This window comes from Haemaphysalis longicornis, unplaced genomic scaffold (assembly GCF_048455015.1).
Source record: "Haemaphysalis longicornis isolate Haplotype H1 unplaced genomic scaffold, Haemaphysalis longicornis Haplotype H1 scaffold_1, whole genome shotgun sequence".
In the NCBI taxonomy this organism is placed as follows: Eukaryota; Metazoa; Arthropoda; class Arachnida; order Ixodida; family Ixodidae; genus Haemaphysalis; species Haemaphysalis longicornis.
The window spans coordinates 272,863,515-272,889,047 of record NW_027526203.1 but is presented as its reverse complement, the minus strand read 5'-3'; the positions used below and the strand labels follow the sequence as shown (position 1 = coordinate 272,889,047).

The 25,533-nt window shown below is 50.2% G+C and overlaps 1 protein-coding gene across 1 annotated transcript in view; it reads right to left on the bottom strand.

Annotated features, from left to right (window-relative positions):
* LOC144158951 (dual 3',5'-cyclic-AMP and -GMP phosphodiesterase 11-like) overlaps positions 1–25,533 on the bottom strand; it is a 213,376-nt gene that overhangs the window by 63,355 nt on the left and 124,488 nt on the right. The window contains exons 3-5 of the mRNA XM_077690168.1: positions 8,601–8,848; positions 2,735–3,052; positions 1,907–2,077 (exon numbers count right to left, since the gene is read on the bottom strand). Of these exons, the coding sequence (XP_077546294.1) occupies positions 1,907–2,077; positions 2,735–3,052; positions 8,601–8,848 (737 nt within the window). The remainder of the gene's footprint in view (positions 1–1,906; positions 2,078–2,734; positions 3,053–8,600; positions 8,849–25,533) is intronic.

The window sequence follows — 25,533 nt, the reverse complement described above, 5'->3', positions numbered from 1 at the left end:
AGGCTGCACCTTGGCAAGCATGATCGTACTGCAAGAAAGCATCATTAGGGATTTCAAAGGCCAGTCTTCGGCGACGCCGTGACACCAGCGAAGGACAGACGGCGACAAACGCTAGTACGACCTATAGACTATTCATAGCTGCCGCTGTGAACGTGCAGGACATGCGACTTAAACGAAGGGGCGTTTAAGTTAAGACAGATACGGCGCAAAAAACGAACACGAAAACATTCCAGCAAGACTTTGATAAACTTCAAATGTCTAGAGGATGCTATAGCTGTTAGCATGAACCCAGGCGTAAAGGTCCTTAACTGTGAATATTTAATATCCCTTTGTCTCTTGTGTGGCCGCTTGCTCCCCTCTTTTGCGACACAGCCCATTAGCTTCTCGCTCAGGTGTGTCACGTCCACGGCCACCGTTGGGAAGGCGCGCAGAGCGAACTGGCGGCACCTAAGTCCCGAATGACGTGTAGCACGTGCGCGTCGAGAGAACCCGACCCAGCAGCGGTACGATTGTGCCCGAACGAGCGGATATCGCGTCGATACACGAGAAGCATCACGAGTTGGTGCAATACTCGGGTTGCAGACGTATACACGCGGCGGGATGGCGCAAACGCCGCGATGCGGAAGCGAACGCACGAGGTAAGACTATCAGGTAGTACAAGAGAAACCCCGGCAGCAAGCCATGCGCACTACAATTTGAAACCCATAAGCTGACTCCGGCTTCAAAAACTCGACGCCAAGAAACTTGCCATGGTTCGACAGGATATGCTTACCGCACATAAATTACTGAACGACTAATCACTAGTTTCAGCAATGAACGATGCATAAATGTTTCCCACAAATGCCGTCCGCACAGGCGCAGGCTGCGATGGCTCGAGTTGAGCGTCCGCCAAGCGTCTTTGAGCGACCAAGGCGCCTCGCAATCTGTCGCTATATCGAAGCACCACTTTCTTTCTTCTTCGCACTGGCTCAGTATATACCATCTAGGTGTGTCACTAAGGACCGGAAGATTACACCTGTGTGCTTTGTTTAAGAGCTTAGCTGACGCTTGGCTACAGGGGGACGAAAGGTAAAAAATATGCTACACGATATATAGACTTGGCCGCCTTATACCAGAAATGCGATTCGTGACTTCCCGTTGCGTGGACTATGACACGAGGCTTGTGAGCTGCGGCAAGTTAATTAAGGCGCTCTGCAAGTGCACTCACGAGGGCGTGCAGCACGACTGAGTCCAAGCCACGCAGCTGTATTTCTTGGCGGAGGCGAAATACGAAACTCGTTGGCGACACCTGTGAAGAACGCTGACGTGCGCAAGCCTATTACACTAGAACGTCGCATGAGCAGAGAACTTAGTTCAGGACAGATTCGTTTCTCTTAGACGACAGGAGCGTCGCGACATCACGCACAGCCGCGTGACGGAAACCATTACCGTATTATGATCGCGTAGTGGTCCAATAGAGCCCCGCAAAAGTAGTACCGAACTGAAATTTCGCTTTATTTCGGCTCCAGTGAAATAAATACTAAACCTGCCCACTGTATATTTTTTACGCTTTGATGCCCAGGATTCGCACTCATTATGCGGGAACCAAGCATACGTTTTATCAGAAGCCGGAGCAGGTTACATTACATCACTACAACAATCCGGAGCCCTCCACTACGGCGCGCCTCGTCGCCTGCGTTGCGTCGGCGCGTTAAACCCTACAATCAATCAATCAACATCACTCGAAGCGACAAAAAAACCAGTTAGGGTTCTCCCAGCTGCCATTAAAGTAACTATATAATTAAAATAGCGCATACATATTACGGTTTTCATCGAATGTCGAGTCGTGACATAGTGTGCCGCCATGCGAGCGCAAATTCAGTGCTTCGGAGCAAGCTACAGGCCGCGAGTGAAGGCACGTGCTTACAGTGACGTTCTGGAGGATCTTGTGGCAGAGCTGGCGAATGTCCAGCTCGTTGCAGATGTCCTTGACGAGCTCGAAGATGAGTTCGCGCTCGTTCAGCGCTTGCAGTTCCTGCCGGCTGCGGCGCTTGGGGCGCACCGCGCCTGAGCCGCCCGGAATGCCAGACACGCCAGTCTGCCGAGAGATGGACCGGAAAACCGATTCACAGTATTACGCATGAGGATACAAGCGGATTGGTATGGCAATATGCAAACAAAAGATATAACCCGACAGCTAAGCGATCGAGCATCGCGTATTCTTACATCTTTATAGCGCGAACGCGAACAACGAAGCAACTGACAACGCTGTAATATAGCGAATGCGAACTAATGGCCGAAGACACTCTTGACTAAAGTGACACTTGAAAATTTTAGCTGCTTGCCTTCAGACACCGCAAAAATAATCAAGAGCAGAAACAGGAACACTAATAGCAGTATACTGCTATGAGTGCTCCCGTATATATTGGTGCATATGTATGCATAATTGTCACGGCAGCTTAACAAAAACAACAAGAAAGAAACCAGTTTCTTCGTTTACCATAAGAAAAATTGACATTAAGCACGATTCGAATTACTGCATAATAATACAATGCACTTAAAACATTTTTGGCACGCCTGTCCATGCCCTTACTGACAGCAAAGTTCGGTAATTGTCACTCTGCGGTACACTTGCAGAGCTAGCAGCTCAGAGGTGCTTCGAGGCCAGCATGACGAGCCATGACCTCGCAGGTGAAAGCCGGAAGCAACCAACAGCCGACTCTCTGCCAGACAAGGGCGGCCAGCCCGTCCTCACCTGCAGGCCCTCGGCGGCGGCGGGCAGCGTGAGGAAGGTGGGCGTGCCGTCGAAGCTGGTCTGCACGATGGGCCTCAGCGGGCTCCCCCGGTCGAACTCGCAGGCTGAAATCTTGCGCATGGGCGGCGAGATGTTGGCGGCCGCGCCCGACGAGGAGCCGCCGTTGAGCGAGCTCGAGCTGCTGCTCAGCGAGTGGGCCGCGGCCAGCACCGAGCCGCCCGCGGGGTCGCCGGGGGAGCACGAGGGGCCCTGCTGCTGTCCCTGCTGCTGCACCACGCTCTGCGGCACGGCGTGCGCCAGCAGCCACGAGTCCACCACCTGCGGGTAGCAACGTCTCCGCTGACGTCGGCGCCAGCGCGCGGCAGCCGTTAACATAACGGGGCTCTCTCGACGACCAAGTGACGCGTACTCTGGGGCCGAGAAGGGAAGCGGCACTCCCGGCCGACACTGTACACAAAAAGAAGAGCTTTCGCGGGGTGGTCAGATGGAGACCGCAGTCATGGTGTGTGCCCGCTGGAACTGCACTTGCCGCACGCTCCCGGGTGTCTTCTACGCGATCGAGTGAAGCTTTGCTATGCAGCTTTACAGGCTGTTCATTCACGGATTGATTCCCCTGGCTGGAAGCTGGAAGCGCGCGTTCCGACTTACGATAGCACCTGGACGCTTGTCTGCCTTCTACGTGCTGCAGCGATCCATTTTGGCCGCCACACCCATGGCGCGCAATCTTTTGCCCCCAACGTTGCACCAGTACATAAGTCATGCGTCAATACAAGGATGACGAAGGCTCAAAGGTGATGCAGCCGTGCTCGGTAAAGTCAGTAGTCGACCGACTGCTGGGCTTCTTTGCTCGAGGATCAAGCTGCGCAGTAAAGCGAGCACACACCACTGTGATGGCCTCCATCTTCATTCATTTCGGGGACATACAAAAAATGCATACAGAGAAATGAAAAAAAAAAAAAATCTGCATGAGTAGCCTCCTGTGACCTCATACGTTGCCTTATTTGCGTAAAAACGCCGCCTAAACAAGTTCCACGCGCTATCTCAACTCTCACGGCACAGCAACCATCGGCACTTGAGTGTTCTCTGCTAGGGAGCGCAAAAGAGCTCGCGAGGGAAAATTCAAGTGAAGAGGCCGAACGAGCGAGACATGAGCGTGGGCGCCTTCAAGCAAGTAACGACGTCGTTAAAGAAGGCGGTGTTTATGAATCTGATGACGCATTTACACACACGCAACAAACATTTTGGCCTATAGACTGCGGTCCACACGGGAGCCACTTCAGACGCCAAAGCCGCGGTCGTGATTAAGCATGTGCATGGATACCGACGCATCAACAGCCACTTGTCTGAGTAGCCCATGCAAAGGAAACGCACCCTTGAGGTCACGGGTGCGCTACAACTTGCAAGCGCAGCACAGACTTCGATAGATAGAAACGTGGAGAGGCAGTCGCATCACTGTTGGTAGCGAGGCATGCCAAGACTCTGGTTTGGCTCTTATCAGGACATTCCTTCGGTACACGCGGCCCAGACAAAGCCCGGTGCCAGACACAAGTGAACTGAAGCCACCTCGCGCTAGCATGCTATCCCGTAACACAACGATGCACTTGCCATCGAGGCAGTGCTCTGAGTCAGCATTAGGCTCAGAGCATTGTATCCTCGAGGGCGCGTCCATTGGCTTACAGAAGCTGACATTCGTAGACATGGAAGTTCTAGGTTTGCATGATCCATGGTGCCTAGAAATCGACTGGCATCTGGCGAGCTCTTTAATGCGGAATACATTTTCGCACAACCGAACGCGGAAAATTCGTGGTCACGGTGGTCACATCACACCGCAAAAATTCCCCTGCAGAGCAGCTGTGCGTCAAGCGCATTCCGGGGTTAGACATGTTCCTTCCTTTCCTTAAGAAAGAAACAAAGAGGGAGACAGGGAGTAAATCCAGGGAAGAAGAGACAAAACAGAAAAAGTAAGGAAGGAAGATGTTACCCGTTAACTGTGTAACGTCATGGCTTGCGAAGGAACAGTAGACTTTTCGTGTGAAAATGCTGTCTCAATAACGGGAACTGCATCATTTAGGCTTCACTAATGGGATCTTTCACTACTTTCACATATTCGGTAGTTCATTAAAAAGAACATGCATTCTCATACCAAGAAGACAATTAAGCTATAATTGCCGCTATATTGGTCCAAAGTCTCGGCACACAAAGATATGAAAATCGCCGTTCTGAATTTCTCGGCCAACGACAGAGTGTTATTTTCCCGCAGCATTGCTTTTTTTTTAACCTTTACACACGCCGGTCACGTGAGGCAGTTTTCTCAGCCCTGAGCTAGACCTAACAATGTACACATCAAAGGCCCACAGCTGCAACGAGCTCACGTATTAACACGCCTGTGCCAAATAACGGAATAAAATCCGAAGACATCCAGCACTTCTTCTGAGTTGTGAATGCGAAACAATTAATATTCAATTGAATTCCGCTCACTGAGGGTTCCTTCTCGCTTTTAGCTGCCAGTAATTGTGACTGTTGCGCCGCTGTGCCAGGTCAGCGGAGAGCATGCTTGATATGCCGTCGAACACCGCACTGACAGCCACAGCTGCAACTATCCGCTTCCCTAGCAGCGCAGTCCTCAACTTGTGTTTTTATTCTTTTGAGAAGCTCGCGCTGTAGAACGCGGAACTTCTTGCGCTTTGGAACGCTCCTCAAGGAGCCGTTTTTCTGTCCCAGACGCCAACGCCGAACGCCGGCTTTTCCGCACAATGGGCCATCTAATGCTCTCGCATTAAAATCTGTGCTTCCACGACCTGAAGCACAACAGTCGCAATGATCGCGACCTTTATGGGAAACACTTAGCACAGTCGCTTGCGTGGTCGATGACCTCACAGATTGAAAAGACACGGCGGCAGCCCATCATCGACAAATCGCATGCATAAAGAAGACAAAGTACACTTGTTGTCTAGATAAACTGTGAGCGATTACCAAATAAAGCAACGCTTGAGACTTTGTAGGGTATAAAACACCCTAAAGGAGATGTTTAGCTGGTACGAAGAAAGCGGATTCAAGCCCCGGTACGGAGCATCGGTACCGCATGCAGTGAGCAAGTTATACAAGCAAAGAAGAAACAATTTTGAACAGCCAGGTGCCAAAGCATGGCTAACCAGCACCCATGTAATCGACATTTGCGCGTGTTATAAAATGCCGAACTTGGGTTGTTAAAATTTGTTAAAGTCCGCCAAAGCACACCTTTATAGCGTAGAAAATCCGCCACCGATTTCGCGAGAAGCATGCCCGGTCCAGCGAGCACCATCGTCGCGGGCTCTTCTCCAGTGCTGCACGTAAAGAGTCGCGCATCGCCTTCGGTGACGGACTTGGCGTGCGTTGAGTTGAAGAGAGCAGGTAAGCGTCAGGTGCACGCAGAGAGAAGTGCACGCAGAAACAAAAGGGTTAAGAAAAATGCGCACGTCGTAAAAGAAGACTAGGAGAATCCGGCTAAGTCCAGGCGAACTGAAATAGTATGGAAAGGTTGATTAGTAGCTAGGGAATGCCAGAGTTAATTCCGAAAAGAAGTGGAAGTAGCAGTGTTTAGGACCAGTTCTGAAAAAAATTTTGAAGATAGAACCATTATTGGCCACTTAAAAAAGCGGGGCATGGTCTTGTGAAAAATACTTTTAACTGATCGAGAAAACGCCTACAAAATCTAGTGCGGGCACTGGCAATTTCGATTATCGTGATGCGCGACAGAAAGTTGTTGGTCTGACAAAAACTCCCATAATGCGGCTTTTTTATGCCGCATTATGCCGCATTTCGACGCCTGCCGTCAATATTTCTGGTATTTCTGGTACTCTTTTTATCCTGATACACGTCACGGCTGGATTATCTTTAAAGATAGTGTTGCCCTTTCATAATAGGTTTACGCGAATACAATCAGCGTTTTAGTTTGCACGCCAGCGCATGATGTCTATTTCGAATTTTTCGCGGATTTAGCATGGTGCGTGCCATCTTTTCCGTGGTCCTTGCTTTCTGCTGACCAACAGACCCCAGCATCCACTTTTTTTGTGATTCATTTCTTCGGCCCTTGGGGCCTTCAACGGCCTTCGGCTTGTCAGTTAGATCACTGGGCTCTACTCCGATACAGGAAGAGGGCAGACTCAACTGCAGCCAGTTCAACTCAACTGCAGCCAGCCTCTCTCTTTCTTTTATTATGTATTACTACACCAAAAACACCTCCCCTACACAGTTTTCGCAATTATCAGATCCCTTTTTCCCCCTTCAGGCCCAAGAAAATGCAGTAAATAAAGTGGCCGTGCAGGTCTAACCAGCTAGGACAGACGCTAAGGCAGTTGACTTATTCGATGACGTGACTTGGACTGTTTACTGAATGTAGCTGCACGCTCGTTGAATTTAGCGCGGGGATGAAGCCGGGAATGAGCGTTTGTGGTGCAAGAGCGGTTCGCGATGCACCGTGAAACTGACCCGTAGTTATTCCTTGAAAGCCTCACCCGGAGCACAGTATTTGCCTCCGGTCATCGTGTCCCTCACCCCTAGCGACATCTCAACTAATGGCGGAAGCTACGTCCCAGCGGAGAAGCACAGCCGTGCCAGAGCCGGTGAAGCGCGATTTGCAACCGGGAGCGTTGATAGAACGAACAGCTGCGTGCGCTGTTGGCACGTTTACGTAACAGCAACAATGGACTGGCCGTAGGACACCGTGTTTGCGCAGAGGGCCTACAATGTTCGGCGGATGTTTCACCGGCAACAGCGAGAGCAATGGTGCGGCGAAATTCGCTGCTGCTGACAGTTCGTCAGTATACCGCTGCGATTGATGTTCCCTTAAGTCTGCTTCAGAGAGGGAGAAATGTAGTTTCAAAAATACCGCAAAAGGACACGCCGGTAGCGAGGGGGAAAAAGTCGTCAAGAGCTATAGCCACTGCAGTGCAAAGCATTGTTCTGTAGCAGGTGAATGCGTTAACTCGCCAAAATGTTGGTTGTGAGACTTTGTGCACCCGAATTTTACAAAATCTGCTTGTTTCGTTCCGCTAAACATACTTACAGCTACGCTCTACTAAATGTAAAGGAAAACAATGGAAAAAAGTGGAAAACTCTTTAGTGACTTGCTGCTCGCCACCGACCGCTGCTCGCCAAACCAGTATGCAGCACGCAATATCCCACTGAATCCAATCCGGTTGCCACCACGTTCAAGAGCTCGAAATGTTCTACAGGATTCGGGCACCATCACACTTGCGCGCCTTATACTAGCTCAAGTGCTGCTTCGGTGCCGTAGTAGCCAAATTCAAGTTTACAGTTTTAGGATTCTCATGAAGCCATAGCTTTTACTTACACTTCCGACTGCCGCCCGAGGCAACAGACCACGGCGACAGAGGTTTACATATAGAAATGGTTATTCGTTTAAGTTCCTGATAAACGGTTAGTGCGCTGCGCCTAATTCCGTTAACGGCGTTGGTCCAGCGCATGCGCCCACGAAACATGTCCATTTTCCCTCTCCCGTAGTGATGGCATTCTCTAGGCCCAAACTGTCGCGAATGCTACAGTTGGTCATTATAATTTGATCTGGCTTTCAGTAATGTGTAGCCCCACTAGAATTTTGCCCGGCGATAATAATATTGCGAAAAAAGCTGCCCAATATTATTTAAAATATAATTCGATGGGGCCAGTGGGTAGTACCACACGAGGGAGGCACGTGGTGGCAACCACGTCCTGGTACTGCGAGTCGAACTTCGCTTAAGAAATAATGTCCACGGTACTCTTAGTTAGCGCCCCACGTTTTCCTCGTCCACTCTTTGGATGCGGCCCTAACGCGTTGGCATCTTCCATAGGCATGGGTGTGCGGAATACGTGGAGGGCGGACGCTCACCTTTCGCGAGGCCTTGCGCATGAAGTAGTCGCCGACGAAGGCCGGGTGCTCGTCGAGCCAGGCCTCGACGCGGGCCTCCTCGAGCTGCTCTCCGGCCCCCTCGGAGGCCTTCATGGCTGAGGCGGGCAGCGGCGCACCACGAGGGTGCCAGCCGGGCTGCCACAGGGGCCGCCAGAGCGCGCGGCCCCCACCACTAGTCTCGCCCGCCGCCGCCTGCAGCCTGCTCCGCTTGCCCGACGCCGGAGGACCTGCGGTCACACAAGAGCACTCTGCACACACCGCCATCCCGGCAGGCCCCCCTGCCAGGGCCAGAGCGGAACCATAGCGACGGAACTGCACCCATCAAGGAAACACTCGGGCTAAAGCGCTTCCGCCTGCACCCGTGGCCGCACAGATTCGCAGGTCCGCATGGCGCTCACGATGGAGCCATACTGCACTCGCTCCGCGATAGTTAAAAAGAAACAAAAAACTCCCTGTTCTGTGCACTTATTTTTAAATACGGCGGCATTTATTGACTAACCACCACAGCTTTTCACCCGTAGACTGCCCTCTGTAGCGGATCAGCGGGCGGCATCATGCAGATCCGGCTCTTGATAAAACGTTAATGAGGGGCAGAGTCACGCCCATTCGGCCAGTTAGCGGGACCTCGTGGATCTCTCATGATCGGACAAACGGAATCAAGTGCGCCCCGCTGTTGATGAGGTGAATAATGAGAAGCGAGACTATGCAGATACAACGAATGGTTTCATGTCTGTTCGTAAACAAACACGTTTACTTTTTGTTTGTAGAACTGGACCGCTTGAAGAAACAAGAAGAGGTCAGAAAGCCCCGCCTTTTTGTGTGTTTGCCGTTGACCAGGCTTATGTGAGGCTGATATCTAAGCTGCACTGTATACGAGTGGTCAGGGTATGCGCAAATTACACTGCTCTGTGAGGACGGTGTAGGCAGGAGTCAAGGCTGTGACTTTTTTTATTAAATTGGTGACATGAATTAGAAACAAGCACCTCGTTTTTATTTGTGACCATCACAACAGACGCGACGCGATCACAACTGCCCCTTCACTGTCCCTAAGGGTTTTCCCGTGGTGCAATCGCCTTATCGGGCCAAAAGTTCACGCTGTGCAGCATTAAGGCAAAACTATTTATAATACTATCAAGAATATCAGTAGCCGAGCCGAGAGAGAACTAGTACGTCCTATTTGCAATGATTCGAACTTGAAGGGACCCAGAGATTTTGTGCGAGTTTTCAGGAATTTTGAATTAATCATAGAAGTTCTCATATAGGATTATGGGCAATATGATAGCGCGCTTTATGATTAGGCAACTACAAGAATCCCAATTTTAAATAACAGTCGTTATATCATAACCTGTAATTGCAGACGTGAAAGGTCTACAAGTTTACAAAGGTCTACAACACTGTTTAACAGCAACGCATGGCTTTCTTGAAGCCTTGGTGAGAGTATTTTAAAAAGTTCGACTGCTACAGCGGCATAAGACCGCCAGTTTTTAGCTAATGGCGGTAAAGCAGCACCTAGTTTTCGGTGTCTAGAAGCATAAAGTACGAATTAACCGAAAGGCAGAATTTGAATTAGGCGGCTTGTAAAAACATTGAGATAATAGCGGGCCAACGAAAAATTTGAATTTTGTTTAACACAACCGAAAGTACAAATGTTCAGAGTTTACCTTATCGCGAGTCAACTGCATCAATATGTTACTATCGATAGTCAACTATTTTAAGCTATCGATATAGTACTACCAACAGTCGGTTACCCCAAAGCTATCTATACAGTACTATCGATTGTTGACTGCCGCAAAACCATCGACACAGTACAACGGACAACCGGCTGTAGTAAAGCTATGTAAGTCAATTTAACGTCGGAGTCAACCCCCGAGGTCGTGTTTCCGAAAAGCGTCACTAGAAACGAAAACAGCCACACTATTGAGGAACAATCCGAAAGCCATTGACCAGCTGGAGAAACAGGACGCGCGATAAAAATGCCGTTGAGAGAACGTATGAATAGCGTATTATCAAAACGTGATGGGCTCTCGAGTTTTTTTTCGTAGGTTGACGAAACCCATGCTACTGTTTTACTGTTAGGTTACTCAACAAACAAGCGTAGTCTTTCAATGGATGTGGCTGGGTCGGCAAAATGGCATGCATTTGTCCCTCACCCTTAGTAACAAACAACTCTTTCCTTAATTAAACATAAATATTAGCCAAAGTGCTATACGCTAACACTAACCACTCTGCATGTCTTCCGGTCCTTAGGTAAGTAACTGTCGGTGATACATTTACTGTAATGAACTGAAATATTGTACTCTTAGGTATTATGAATATTTGGGAGTTAATACCATCCAGTCCACACGCAGTTCTCCGAAACTGTTTAGCACTTGTTTTAATAAGGGAGGAACAGCAAAGTTACAACGCCGTTTTCGATGCGTTGGTAAAGGACAAAGCTGCAAGCTCATCAGCGTCCTATCACCCCGGGCTTTAGGATCTCCAGGCAGGGCGAAAGAGCCAGGATTTTTTGTTGGATAATGTTTTTGGATATTGGGTGCACGAGGGAGCACTAGTGTCACTGTGCACGCTGCTTCCCAGTATTATCTACTTATTTACTCAAAAATCTTTCATTTGAATAACATCCTTTGAACAACACAATGAAGCCACCAATACCAGAACAACCATTTAGCTTCAGTGCCCTTTAACGCCGCTTATGAAACAAGGCATGACTCGAAGGGACAAAGGCAGTTCCTTTTCTGCCGGGATGGTGGTACGAGAGAGAGAGAGAAAAAACATTTCTTTATTTGGCAGAGCCTTGTGGGAGTGGAGCCTTCTTACAGGTAGCCATGTGCCGTCCTTGATGCCACCGCTCTCTCAACCAGCAGGAGCTGATCGCAAAAAAGGGAACTGGACAGCAGCGTCTCCTACTGCTCGGGGGAATGGGGAGGGGGTGGAGGTGGCAAATCGGGGTTCTGGGTGCAATCAAGAATAATGTGCCTAAGTGTTCCTGATTGCGTACAGAATTTGCATTGGGCTTCGTGTTGATTTGGGAACATAAGGTGCATCACTGTTGGATGGGGATACGTGTTTGTTTGCACAAGTCTGAGTGTAGTTTCGTGGGTCTTTGTTAATTTTGGGTGAGGCAACGGAAGTGTTCTGCGACCCAGCCTGTAGTGCTCTGTAATTTCCTGGTAAGTCGTGAGTGGCACAGGTTCATGTGAGCCCTCCGCGGCCTGGCCGACGAAACCTCGGGCCTTGAGGTGGGCTTGATCATTCCCCTCCGTGGAGGAATGGGCCGGCGCCCACACCGCTTCGACTACCCTGTCTGGTGGCTTGCTTCACAGTATGCGATATGTCATTGGAGCCACCCAGCCCGACGTGAGACTCCTGCATACTTCTTGTGAGTAAGTAATTATGACACGTGCCTTCGTTTGTGAGAGAGCTAAGGCTACGGCTAGTTCTTCCGCTTCTTTTGTTGAGGCTCGCGGCAGGGTTGCCCCGACGACGAGGTCTGCCTTCGTTGTCACCACCGCTACTTCGCCTTGTCTTTTGGAGTATGCGGCTGCATCTGTGTAGACCACTGTGGGTAGAGATCCATATTTTTTGTCCAGAGCTTTGGCTCTTGCTTCTCGCCAACCCTGCTGGTGAACAGGATGCATATTCTTCGGTAGTGAACGGATTATGATGTGCTTCCGACATTTCTCCGGCATTTCCTTTGTTGAGACAACGTCCCCCACTGGCATTAATTTTAATTGGGCAAGGATCTTCCGGCCCGTTTGGGTTTGTGCGAGGCGAGCTTTTTGGTTGGACAGGTGACCTTCAATTAGCTCATCGACTGTGTTGTGTAGCTCAATGCTAAATAGCCTGTCTGTGGACACGCTCATTGGACGGCCCAGAGCTTGTTTTGTTACTTTCCTGATGACGGTCTTAAGTTTGTTGGTTTCTCTCTAGTTTAGAAATGCATACGGCACTGAGTAAGTTATTCTTGAGAGGATGAAAGCCTGGACAAGACGAAGTGTGTCTTTCTCTTTCATGCCTCTGTGTCGGTTGGTGACTCTTCTGATCATGTGTAACCTGTTCGGATGTTTTTGTGAGCCGCTGTATCATGGTCGTCCTTCGCGTCCGATTGTATCAGAAGGCCTACAGTTTTTAGTGATGTGCAGGGTTTGATGACCTGTTTCTCAAGGGTCACCTGGATGTCATCTTCTCGTTTGCGGCGGCGGCGTCGAACCACAAGAAGTTCCGACTTTTGGGGTGAGCAAGCCAATCCGCATTCCTTCGCATGCTGGTTGACCATATCGGCGGCGAGTTGCAGAGTGCCCTGCAGACCCCCTAATGAATCGGTCCCCGTCCACACGTCTACATCGACTGCACAGAGAGCGTGTCTTAGGTTCGGTATAGTCTCCAGCCGTCGAGGCCCAAGAGCGCGATGTTGAACAATAGTGGAGACAGGACTGAGCCTTGAGGGGTCCCCCAACAGTCAAGGGTGATGGGGTCCGAGGTGACGTCCCCGATCTTGATTATGGCTTTTCGGTTGGACAGGAAGTCAACAATATAGTCGTATGTCCTCTTTCCGCAGACTGTGTTGTTCAGGTTCCGGAGGATTGCCTCGTGTGTCACGTTGTTGAAGGCCCCCTTCGGATCAAGTGCGTAGACCCGAAACTTAACCACCTCTGGGAGGCCCGTCACAGAGTACCTGGTGGTACGAGTGAGTGACCAAAAAAAAAAAGACACTCTGGAAGCACAGGCGCGGTGCGATAATGATTCATTGTTACCATATTTGAGATAAAGGCGGTCGCCCTTCCGCAGCTTCTATTTGTTTTCGCCAAACCACATGAGCCTCCGTATCGTGACGTCGGCGACCTCACCTACTTGGACAAGGCGCAATCGCGCGATAAGCTTATGACGCAGTAGAAGTAGATGGCATTAATCTCGAATGTGACGCAAGTACCCACCTCCCCATCGCGTTCGTTCGGAGCTTTTTTCTCCCTACTTCTTTCTCTGCTCAAGCACAACCTCTGGAAGAAAAGTATTTTCACTCAGCGTCCGTAGCTCAGGAACAGGAGACACGACGGCGACTGTTACTTTTACGACGGTAATAGTGCACGTGAAAGGCTAGAGTATCTGCCGCTACTTCCTGTAGAATTTCCCCCGTGCATCATCTCGAGGAGGGGGCCACGCGCTCCGATGCGACGTTCTGCTGCGTAGCGGGTTTGATTCGAGGTCGCGGTGACTGGGGTACCGCGTGACGGAGGACTACAAAACGGTCACGTTCTTGGCGAATGCTGAACAGTCTCGGCCCAAATTATTGGACCTGCCGAGGCACTAAATTCTAAGGGCGTGAACCAGTAGTGGCCCGTGGCGACCATCCCGTGCAAAGAACGTCTTTATTTCTTACCTAAGGTTAAAAACTTTCCCAGAGCTCCTCCATCTAACTGTGCGTCAGGTCTCAGAACGCAGGCTTCATTTCATTCGGAAACTCACGGAACTGGCGGTGACTGAGCCTGTGTGACCTGACAAAATTCACAGCTAATGAACAAAGGACATGTCCACTTATTTCCCTGCAAAGGGCCTGCTGGTGAGTCATGCAGTGCAAAAACAGTCTTCGGGAAATCCGCCAACTTCAGCAGCTTTTGCGATTTGACCTACGAGTTCTTTTCGTTATTTTTTTTTTACTCCGAACGTGTTTCGTTCTCACCAATACTGACAGATCTAATTTTGCCCCAGTCCTAGCTGTACGCGGGTACTGACTTTCTAAGCATTTTTCTTTTCCGAATATGAAATGCTTTCAGGACGTAGTCAACAAGCGCGTGCAGTAATTATAATAGGGGTCACATAGCCAAATATTGCTGCTCTACGCCCATACGATAACTAAGAAACTTGTTCGAAATATTTTTATAACATCGAAAGCTTTCTAACATCAAAAATGCGTCAAAAGTGCCTCAAAGCATTTGCCCCCAACCTGCGCTGAAAGTGCGCCCAATCTATCGTCAAACCTTCAAAGACCCACATCGCAAACGAAGAACGAACCCATGCGACGATTTTTCGCGGATTATGTAAACGCATCTACGAACGGTCCAAATGCATACCGATACGTGGTTTGTGAGATAAAGGTATACTGTTGTACACCTTCTTCATGGTCGATGCGTGTATTGTCTTACCTGGAACCGTTCCTTTTCGCGATTTTAAAGTAACATTTTTTACACAATGGCAGCCCGGTTTCACGCACGCGCCGTGTGTCCAGAAATCTTATGAGAGCGTTTCGATCGACCAACCGGTCTACGGGGAAATGCATTAGTTTTTTGAAAGGACGCCATCGGTCTAAGGACGCTTTTTAACGCATGCAGTGCCGCTTTGTGCGGGCTATAGCTTTCGCAGTGCTTCCAGGCACGAAGGAAAGAGTGGAAGCGTTTATCACGAGTGTTACACGCTGCCTTTAATGCTGGCATGCTATTCCACAGATAAAGCACAACAAAAGCACATTCCACAACCGGCGGCGCGGCAGCACATGTGCACACTGCTGCACGCAGGCGAGCACAGATGGGTGAGAACAGGTGGAAGAGGCGGCCCAGGCGCTTATCTCAAATGTGCTTTCTGTCGGCGACGAAACCGGAAAGAAGGGCTACGAATCAAGGCTTTTTTTTACGCCGCGGACACGTGCACACAAAGCCCACGTTCCAAAGTCTAAGCATCCCAGCGGGTGTGGGTGGAGGAAACGGCCCGCCATCATCGGAGAGACCGCCACCGGCAGCGGGCCAGTCCGGAGGCCTCCGTGGGCCGTACCCGGCCTGCGGGCCGTAAATATGATTTAGATCATGCGCATAATTCCTGGCCAGTTCGCGGAGAGAAAACGATGCCGTCCTGCTAAGGCGCGGTCGAACGGCCGCCAACGAAGGAAGGAAGATTGTAGAAGAAAGGCAGGAAAGTTAACCTACAGCCTAGTTTGCTATACTGCACGTGGGAAAGAGAAAATAGGCAAGAAAAGAAAGCGAAGAATGAAGAAAGGTTGGATGGAGCAGACAGGTATGCCCAGCGATGCAGCACTAAACGTCCAAGTTCAGTGATTGTCACTGGAGTCTTTCAGTCTATAGTCTGGTGTTCGTCGCCCGTCGGAAGCGTAAGAGTTCCTTAGTTGCCTTCTGAGCTGATGACAGAGAATCTTCTCCTCCGAAAATGGCCGCCGAGAGTCCAGGTTCCCTAGTACTGACGACAACTTGTTTCTTACAGGCGAGTAGCGTGGGCCCTCGCATGAAACGTGGCGTGCCGCACGTTTCACAGTCCGCACTTGCTGCCATTCCTATCAAGTATGAGTAAGCATTTGTGAATGCCACCCCCAGCAAGAGACGGCAAAGAAGGGTTGCATCAAGCTTCTCAACAAAACATCGCAGTTGAAGAAACATTTGAAGTCAAAATGTTTCGTCAACTGGTTCGAAACAAGGGATCGAATCAGGGACCACCACTTATCACTTTCGGGATTGTCGCCCGTTATCGCAAAATATCAAGGCCATTCCGTCCTGCCAAAGTGGATGGCCAGCGGAGCTGTAGATGGCTCCGGGGGGCATACAGGTATTCGTTTGTCGTACAGACCCGCAGCACAGCACCGCGGAGCAAGAAATCCTTGCCCGTTCTGCACACTTTTGGGCATTGCCATGTAACACGTCCATTGCACGATCACACTTCGCGACGTCTCGAACGTTAGCCGTCACGATCAAATGGTTCTTGAAGCACTGACTGTATAGCACACCACCACACTGAATTCGAAATTCCTGTCCAGAAATCCCGTCTGAAATTTCGCACGTGCACCCTTGTGTTCGTCCAGTTTACTAACGTGGTATACCCCGCGTCGCTTCGCCGCATTCTCCGCTTCGCTGCACCCGCTTTCGTGTAGAGCCCGCCGCTTACGGGAAGCCTCTCGGGCACGATCTTCGCAGCTACTCGCCGGCCCTCGCCAATCAAACTCAAACGTTGGCAGCGTTCGGCTTCGTAAGCGGCCGGCTCTTTCTCCGAGGCAGCCGAATCCATGATAGCACCAAGCGCGGAAAGCTGTGTAGTATGGGAAGTTTCCTGTAGCTCTCCTTCGGGATACGCCAGGTGTCAGCACATGTCATACAGATTTGTTCCGTCTCCACATAGAGGGCGGCGTTATGCAGTATATTGCGTAGAGGGGAGCAGAATTGCGCGTGAATTGCGCGTCCATCCGCCATCTTGAGCTCCAAGTCGTGCGGGAAAGTCACCCGTCACGCATGCAGGAGCCGCCCAGAAATTTGCAATATACAGGGAGACCAACGCAGTTTGTTAACTGACAAGTTTGCTTCACATGCACGAACAAGGTTCGGGTTTGCTTAAATTGCAGAATAGACGTGGTGGTGTGTATTTGGCACTGAAATAGATTTGAATATATATATATATATATATATATATATATATATATATATATATATATAATTAGAAATTAGCAGCTATAAAATCCCTACTTGGGTAGTTTTCAGGGGTCCGAAACCATGCGCCTCCTCACAATCAACTTATCCTTGCGGAAAGACACTGCGACTTTCCAGCCTCCGCAAGCCCGGCGGCGCCGTACGACCTGAAGACTTGCCCGTCAAAGCCAACGCCAACTTGCGAGCGAGACAGCGAGGTCTGCTGCAAAGTATGCCCACGTGCGCGGATCACTCGCTGCCGCCGCTGGCGTCGCGTATCCCTTTACTCAAACACGGGACTGCGGCACGGAGAACACGATATCTGGGCCGGATAAGTGCCCCCCACCGTCAGCGCGCCCGGCTCGTGATGATCGAGGTGCAAGGCGGCTCTCGTAAATCAAACGGGCGCCGAGGCGGCGGCGGCAGACAACGCGCGGACGACCGCGGTCTCCCCTTTCGCAGCGGCAGACGACGTCACCGTAGCAGTGCGCACCGGCATCCCGCATGCCGCAGATACACAGCGGCGCGAACTGCGAGCAGCGCGATGGGACAAGCAGAGACAACGAAGAGGCCAATGGCCACGAGGAAGATTCGATCGGCCAGCATGCAACTCTCTTCCCCCGCCCGAAGCTTGACGCTGCAACGAAGCGTCCTGACGTGCACCATGTCACCAAGCTCCTAAGTATCAGTTGCAAACGGGGAAGCAGCCTTGACCAATGTCCGCCAAGACGAGTCCCAAGTGGAACCTGCTTCTAATTTTGATGCAAAAAGGCTCGTGTGGAGTGGCTAGCAGGATCCGCTGGCGGCATATACTGAACCAGATTATAACCAATGTGGAATATAACCAAGCTGCAGCTAGTTAACGGAAGAATAATATTATATTCACTGGTTTTTAAGCCTGAAGCGAAGGTTCTTTACAGCCTCAATTTCATATTGAGCACGCGGAGGCGCCTGCCGCACTCGTTTCGGATGCCTTGGCGATAGCTGTGTACATACCGGGGTTATTATTTTAACAATTGCGCCTTACTGAACGTACCCGCACGAGAATACCCGCAGGCGTGCTTGCCAGCGTTCTTGCGTGCCAGAGTGCAGGTAGCATGCAACAGTTATTTAGGGTTTGCGACGGTCAACGACCGGCTTCCTAGGATTCGCAACCGGGCTCGAAACAATCCGCGACTGAGCACTGCCGTCAAGGCAGCGGTCTCCAAAACAATTCTCGATCGTGAGATGGGACCTTTTAATGCAATTCACTCGTGTTCCACAACTCAACGTTAACGGTCACCACAACGAGTCTCCCCTGTTTCTGTTTGTTCTTCGTTTCGATAGCGGTTCCCCCTACTGCAGATTGCGATAACGCAGCCAAAACAGAAAGGGTGCCAGTTATCACTTTTTCCTATGCCTCCACCCTGTTTTCAAAGTAAACACCATACACAGCAGGCACGTCACAAAAGGGAGGAGCTTTGCGCCGGTCTTCACTGTCTAGCATGCGTAATCATGCGAACAGCAATTAAACTTCGCAGTTCGATATCTCGGAGTACGAATGCGCTAGAAGAATTCTGCCGAATGAAACTGCGTAGAAACGAGATTGCGTCTAACTCTTCAATACAAACATGCCTGCTTACTGCAACCGCTAAAAAGTTAATTATTCAATTTTAGTTAAGCCACCGGCATCAATAGTTACCACCTTATTGTGTGTCCCCCTTGGCGCATAACCTCACCGTAGCGGTGGTCTTCACGTACATCTAAACGCCTAATTAAAAAAAACCCTGTCGACTTAACTTTCACCCTGTATATCCTTCCTCCGTGCCACATCGTTACGCACGACATACAGCAGACGGACGAAAAGGCTGGGCCTACAACAGCTCCGCTGTTAATACCAGATCTCGTTTTTGTTTATAATATTCGATACCGTGAGCTGAGTACCAGAAGGCGGCATCTTGTTGAAGAAAAACACAGTCGCGACAAAGTTTGTCCTAACAAGAAATATCAGCCAGATAAATGTTTACACCAGTGCAGTACACCTTTCAGAGGCCAACGTCCGTTGTAAACCCCCGAAAAGAACCGGTTGTGAACGGGATACTGGTAGGAAATGAATACGGCCTTCAAAGTCCTTCACCCTGTTACGAATGGGCGGAGCGTGTTAAGCGATTCAACAGCAAGCTCCCCCGCAGAGAGTGAGTGTTTTGCGGTGAAGCCCGAAAGGCAAAAAATATTGTTCGGGTGGTGGTTTGCTTTTACGCACGTTTCCAACCAATGAACAATCGGCGCGTTGTCCCAAATGTGGCAGGCAGGTGGGAATTTTCGGCGCCGGAATTCGCACCTCTTGTTCTATCACATTTCTGCAATAGCCTAGCCTCGTTGTGCGCGTGGGTGCGTGTGCGTGCGTCTGTGCGTGAGCCTGTATCACAAAGTAGGTAAAAATAAACCGCATCCTGATTTTGGCCTTTCCCTCTTCAGCCAGCCATGTTTGATGCAAACTGGGGAGCTTTTTTCTTTCTTTTTGAAAGAATCCTTCCTGAGAGGACATTTGCTTCTCACCGCCCTTGATCACGTCTAGGTGACATCTACTATTTGACTAGCAACTGAATTTTTAATCCACAGGAAAAGACATATATACACTTTGGAAGATTAACATGTGGCGCATTCATTTTGCGCATTCTGATAGCAAAAAAACACAAAAAAGAAACACAAGCCGCACGTGTGCGGCTTGTGATCATTTATGATCATTTTCCCAGCAGACGAGACAATGTAAGCCATCGTCAACACGGACCACCACAAACCTGCCACTGCCACATACATCACAAACTTTATGTCCCACGGCGTGACCCTGTGCTATCAGCAGGGACCCGTAGATATGTTGACCGAAGGCACGCACGTTTTGCTGCGTCGAAGCTTACAAACTGCTCAAGTGACGCACGCATCGGCTACGCAAACAACGCGACCGTAAAAAATATATAGACGACCCTCCGCGGCCAAAATGCAAACGGCATCGAAACCTATCGCCGGTGAAATGCGCCTAGGAGGAAACCAGGTCCACGTAATTCAGGCGTAATGAATGGACGCCATCTCGAACGCGTGTGAGCGTACTGTTCAGGCCCTCCGGGCGCATTCCTTTACGGCTGGCCGGCGACAGTGACGAAGACGAAGGACGCAGACGAGCGAATTGCCGCATACAAATGCGGCAGCCGACGGGTCCGGACAGGAGTCGAAGCTAAACGAGGCGACGGCACGCAGAGCGGGTCCCGGGAGGCGGACCGGGAATAATGGGCAGGCATTGAGACCAATTCGCTCAAGGGCGCGCATGCAAAACGAGTGGTTGCCGGGAAGCGTTCCTCGCAAGTGCTCCCTTCGGCCCATTCCTTCGGACTATCGCGAGGCACAGCTGCGCTGAGCAAGCAGCACGACACCACGGGCTCGGCCACCCGTCGTTGAAGCGCGGCCAAGCAAACGGGACAGCTCCACGCAAGCACACAAAATGGCGTCAAAAAACAAAAGCTGATTTACACCACCGCGCCTAAACAAGCAAGTGAACACGTATGAGTGTACATGAAAAAAAAAGGGGGAGTCGCCGGGAGTGACGCGGAAGAAAAAGGGATGCTCATTCAATACCGTCACGTGACATTTGCTCGCCAAAACTACCCTGAGGCAAAATAAAAACCGAAGCAAACAAAGACATGGGACAAAATTCATTGTTCCCAGACGTCATCACATTGTTCAACTTTAAGAAATTCGTAATTGCATAGGTGTTCATTGAAAGAGATCATGAGTGCTCTGAAGTTGCAGCACTTGCACTGAAGTAAAAAAAAAATCAGTCGAGAAATATGCGTAGTTAACTCCTAGAGATTATTTGAAAAATTAGAAAGAGGGCAGATAGCAGGTTTTTGAAATTGAAAAACAACAAAGAAGAAGAGAAAACGCCACAAGGACCGAAATCCATAGCACTTACTCAACGACAGCTGTCCGCCCACCCCTGGCAACAGACCCGACTCTCCTGGATAGCTTCAATTCGTTGCGTAGCCTCTGGACACCTGTGGCGAGGTCTGTCGCGTTGGGTTCTGGAAACCCGTTTCAAGGCCAGCGCGAATAGTTTGTAGCGGCCCGTTTCGTTGGTTTCTGAAAACTCATGCAGATTTGCAGAGCGCACGGTGCTTCATTTAAAGCGAGACAAAGAGTGTGGCAGGCCGCGCCACCGCCATCACGGGCTTGCTGTGGGAAAGCATCACTACAAATTGCAGGGGAACATCTCACCGAAACAAAGCCCGACTTACAGGGGCCAGTAAGTCCCTCGGATGGCGCATACGCCGTGATACCGGCTGCAAAACGGGAATAACTGTGGCCATTTGTAAAGGATGCCCCTCTGCAAGCACTGGCCTAATGCGGGAAAGCATCAGTAGGAGTAGCAGGGCCAGTATACTGGCCCTCGGTGGCGCATGCCCCGTGGCAACAGCGATGAGCATACGGCGTCATACACACGTTCCGCGCACAGCACCGAGAGAAAAAAACGTCGTATAAGTACCTATTGAGAGCTGCCGCTGAATACGGAAGTCGTTTAATGCGACGACAGCGTTGTCACCCAGGCACGTATGAGTTTCATGCAGCAACTCCGGGAGCCAAATGATTGCATGCACATTACTCAAGGAAAATACCAGATAGCAGATTTCGCTACAATCGCAATGCTGCGAGAGAAAACTCGCCCCTCCGATTCTCCTATCCGCGCTTCCGAATAGAGCGCGAGAGCGTGCAATTTACTGCCTCCTCTCTAGAGCGCCTTCCGGGTAGGAGAGCGCGCTAACGCGGCAGCACGCGTGGCGGCGCCACGCGCTTCCTGATGATGATGGTTGGATGTTTATGGCGCAAGGCCAACTAGGGCAAAGAGCACTAAAACAGTGGTTATGTATGACGGATGACGATGCAAACTCTAAAATCGCTCAACAAAAACACAAGTAAAATCAGTAAAAGACAATGAGGATGGCTGGTGTAAAAGGCCACGTTGTGATTGTGCATGGCATGAAATTAGGTGCAAAAAACTACGCGTGATAGGAAATGATGTGTGAAACTTGATTTCGCTAAGAAACTTAAAGGCGCGTTGTAGAGGAATTATGGGATCATCCGCTAAAAACAATGCTGGGTGTAGTAGAATGTGTTGTCTATATAGTTGAGGGAAGTGTTTGCGTCTTCTTTTGTAAAGCGCTTTGCATGTAATTAGAATGCGAATTACGTATAGGACCTCCCCACACCTGCTACACAAGGGTCTTGGAGATCCAGTGAGCAGATGGGAGTGTGTCCCGTGTGTGTGGCCTATCCGTAATCTAGCTGGGGCAATTTCGATGAATCTGTTGCGTGAATCAGTAGTGTATCGCCCTAAGTGTGGTTTTACTACATGCCCAGGATTTGGGGACACGCGCCGCCGAAACCTGATAGCGCCCTCTCCCGGCGCTTCGCTCGTCCGGGGAGCGTAACTGAATGGCGCATAAAACACACGGCCGCCGTTTGATAACGAAGACAGCTAGGAGAAACGACTCCGGGATATCCGTAGCATGGCTCCAGCGGCACGCTGTGGCAAATTTTAGGCTTGTATGACTTGTATGGCTGGTATGTACGAGTTTCCCAGGGCGTCTAAACTTTTTCTGCTGCTGCCTATTACACATTACACATTCTATAATAATAATAATAAAAAACGGCCCGGATGTGGACAAACGATAACCAAGCACGGAGAGACACTATATTTGCCAGGGTTCATACCAAATTCCAATTTCCGAATTCCCCGATTCTTGCAGGTTTTGTCCGAGCGCTTGCTGCAAGTTCCCGTTCCCTGATCGGGCGGCGTCTCACGAAGAGCACTTTGGTAGCTCCCAAATGCAGAGACCACACTGCCGGCCACTCTATCGTTGCTCATTTTTACCCGTAAAAGCCCTCTATGTATTTCAGTCATTCAAAAACTCCCGCTCGGGAACGCCAAATGGGGAATCTACTTATTTTCTTCTGTGTACACTGTAAGACATTAATATGCCGTTGTGTGTTTACTCAGCGATAAAATATGGAAGCTTTCGATGAGCGCTTCCAAAGTTAGGACTGATTTACAAACGCAGATAACCCAGCAGAGTGAACCTGCTGTAAATTATGATCATGCCGTAACCAGTATTAGCTTTCTAACACATTTTTTGGCAGTTACAGTAGGTATGCACAACATCATACCAGATAACTTAACCTTGGAAAAACTGCTTTAGGTATCTGGACTTGTTCTCTGGGACCCTTACGCAAAAAAACCCTATTGTCTTTAAAATGCGCAGCGTAAGAACGCCGTAAAATGAGGTTAATGTGAATTATTTTGTTAAATATAGGGCATGAGAAGCAACCCATGTAAAAAATACATTACCATTATAATAAAATAGGAACGTTGTATAGCTGGAACGAGAAATTAATCAATGCATTGACCTAGCGTGCCCGCGGCATTTGGATAAAAACAAGAAACAGCGCCCAAATTTTATTTCAGATCTAATGGTTCGACGAAAGTAAAGCACTAAAACAGTGACCGCTAAACAACTTCTCCATATCCAACGCAGGCGCAATACAGAAAATCGGTTGTCGCCCATAGCGCGAATCGGGTCGGGAATGCATAGGGTAACAATACGGGCACCAAAGGAGGCCAGTGTCACTATGTTGGATGCATTTCCCGCACTGGTCAGCAGAATATTTTACGCGGTATTGGCGCCGTTTCGCGGCGTCCGTGATTTAAGTCCCGTAGGGGCTTTAAGATGGCCAAATAAAGCTCGGGGGTGGGGCCTGCGAGGCGGTAAGACAACAGCTGCTAATTAGCGATGGCTCCGGTAGCCGCGGAAGTGACAAAAGCGGGAGCCGCGCGACGGCGTGTATCGTTGGCAGCGGCGAGCACATGCAAGCGGGCAGTTATCGTATTCACCGAAGCCGAACACGATGCGGGTACAAAATGACATTGACAGTGTCCGAAGCGACGATATGTGGACTCAAAACATAAAGAAGAGATTGCTCCACGTGTTGAAAAACTACAGCTAATAGCAAAAGAGCTTGCCATTTTGTGTACCTGAAATCCATGGTACTTCAAGCGTCTTTCCAGTTCTGACATATCTACTCTGATAAGATATTTAACGTAACGGTGCTAAGCGACAATAGGGAGTTTTAGAATAGGGGGCCCCAACGCTCTGGGGCCCCCAAGCGTCTTGGGGCGTCGTACTGCGCATGCGCAGAACCCAAGCCGTCCTTGGCGTTTTGGGTTCGCGTCTAACGCGCGCACGCTATTTTGCCGAAATAGCGGGCGCCCAAAGATGGAGTTTGCTAGAGTTCCTCTATATAGCTCCCTGCGGGCGCTATATAGAGGACCTCTAGAGTTTGCGTTCTTGCGTCGCTATCGCAGCCAGCGAGACTGCGCGTCACTATGGCTGAAGCGAAACCTGCGGCTCGTTTCTCGACTCCCCCGATCAACTACGACGATCGCTGAGCGGAATTTGTAGATTCCGCGCGTCGTTCGCAAGAACTGGATAAAGCAGGCATTTGTGAAGAGTTTTCTGCCTTCGAAAAGTCTGCGCACACGCCGGCCGCGCCTGCCAGCTCGGCACACTCAGCGAGCGACTCGAACCGGCGCAGACCATGGTAGCAACCGCTTGTCGCTGCTCTTCCGAATCAATCTGATCGCTAAAAAGAAGTTCCACATCCGAGAAAGTAGATGTTAGCGTGGTGAAAATTGTGCTAGGGAGTGTTATCAGGGCTTATTTTAAAAGCGGCGATCAGATATCTGCCGCGATGCTAAGCCTACGCTGACCAGCCGCGGAGGTTCGCCGATCCGACCGGTAGCCGCAGCGCGCGGTACGTCGAGCGGCCGAAAGATGGCGCTACCTGCGCGGAAGCATCGATACAGGCTATGCAGATGTCTTGGTCACCGATTGCTCAAACGGCAGTTATAGCAGAAATAAAGTTCCACATGCGAGAAAGGGGATGATAGTGTGGTGAAAAGTTGTGTTACGGATTGTCATTCGCAGTTGCACAGATAGCGGCGATAAAATATCCGCCAGGATGCTAAGCCTAAACTTCCCATCACCCGAGCCGACCAGAGCAACGCAAGCCGGTTGCGGGCTGTTGGGGGCCCCTCTTCTAAAACTCGCCGCGTGCGAGCGCCTTGCGTTTGGGTTCCCCTAACTTCTTGGGGCCCCTAACGCCGGGTTCCCCTATTCTAAAACTGCGGCGATTGCAATACTTCATTTAGCGAACACAGCAGGAGATTTACGCTGCTATCATACGACGGCCGTGAGGTGCACGCTAATTACGACCAGGCTTGCTAAAGGCCAGGCGCGAGGCTGTGGGCACGAAAAGAGTGGGTAATGGCTCTCTTCGCACCAGGAAAGAGACTCCAAATATGCGTCACAATTTTGGGAGAGAGCAAGATCTGCGCATCGCAACAGTTCAAGCGAGCGCAAAAGCGAAGATGAAGGGAAGTCGTACGGCAAAATTTCTCCAGGTATCCCCCCATTTTTCCAGACTCGCCG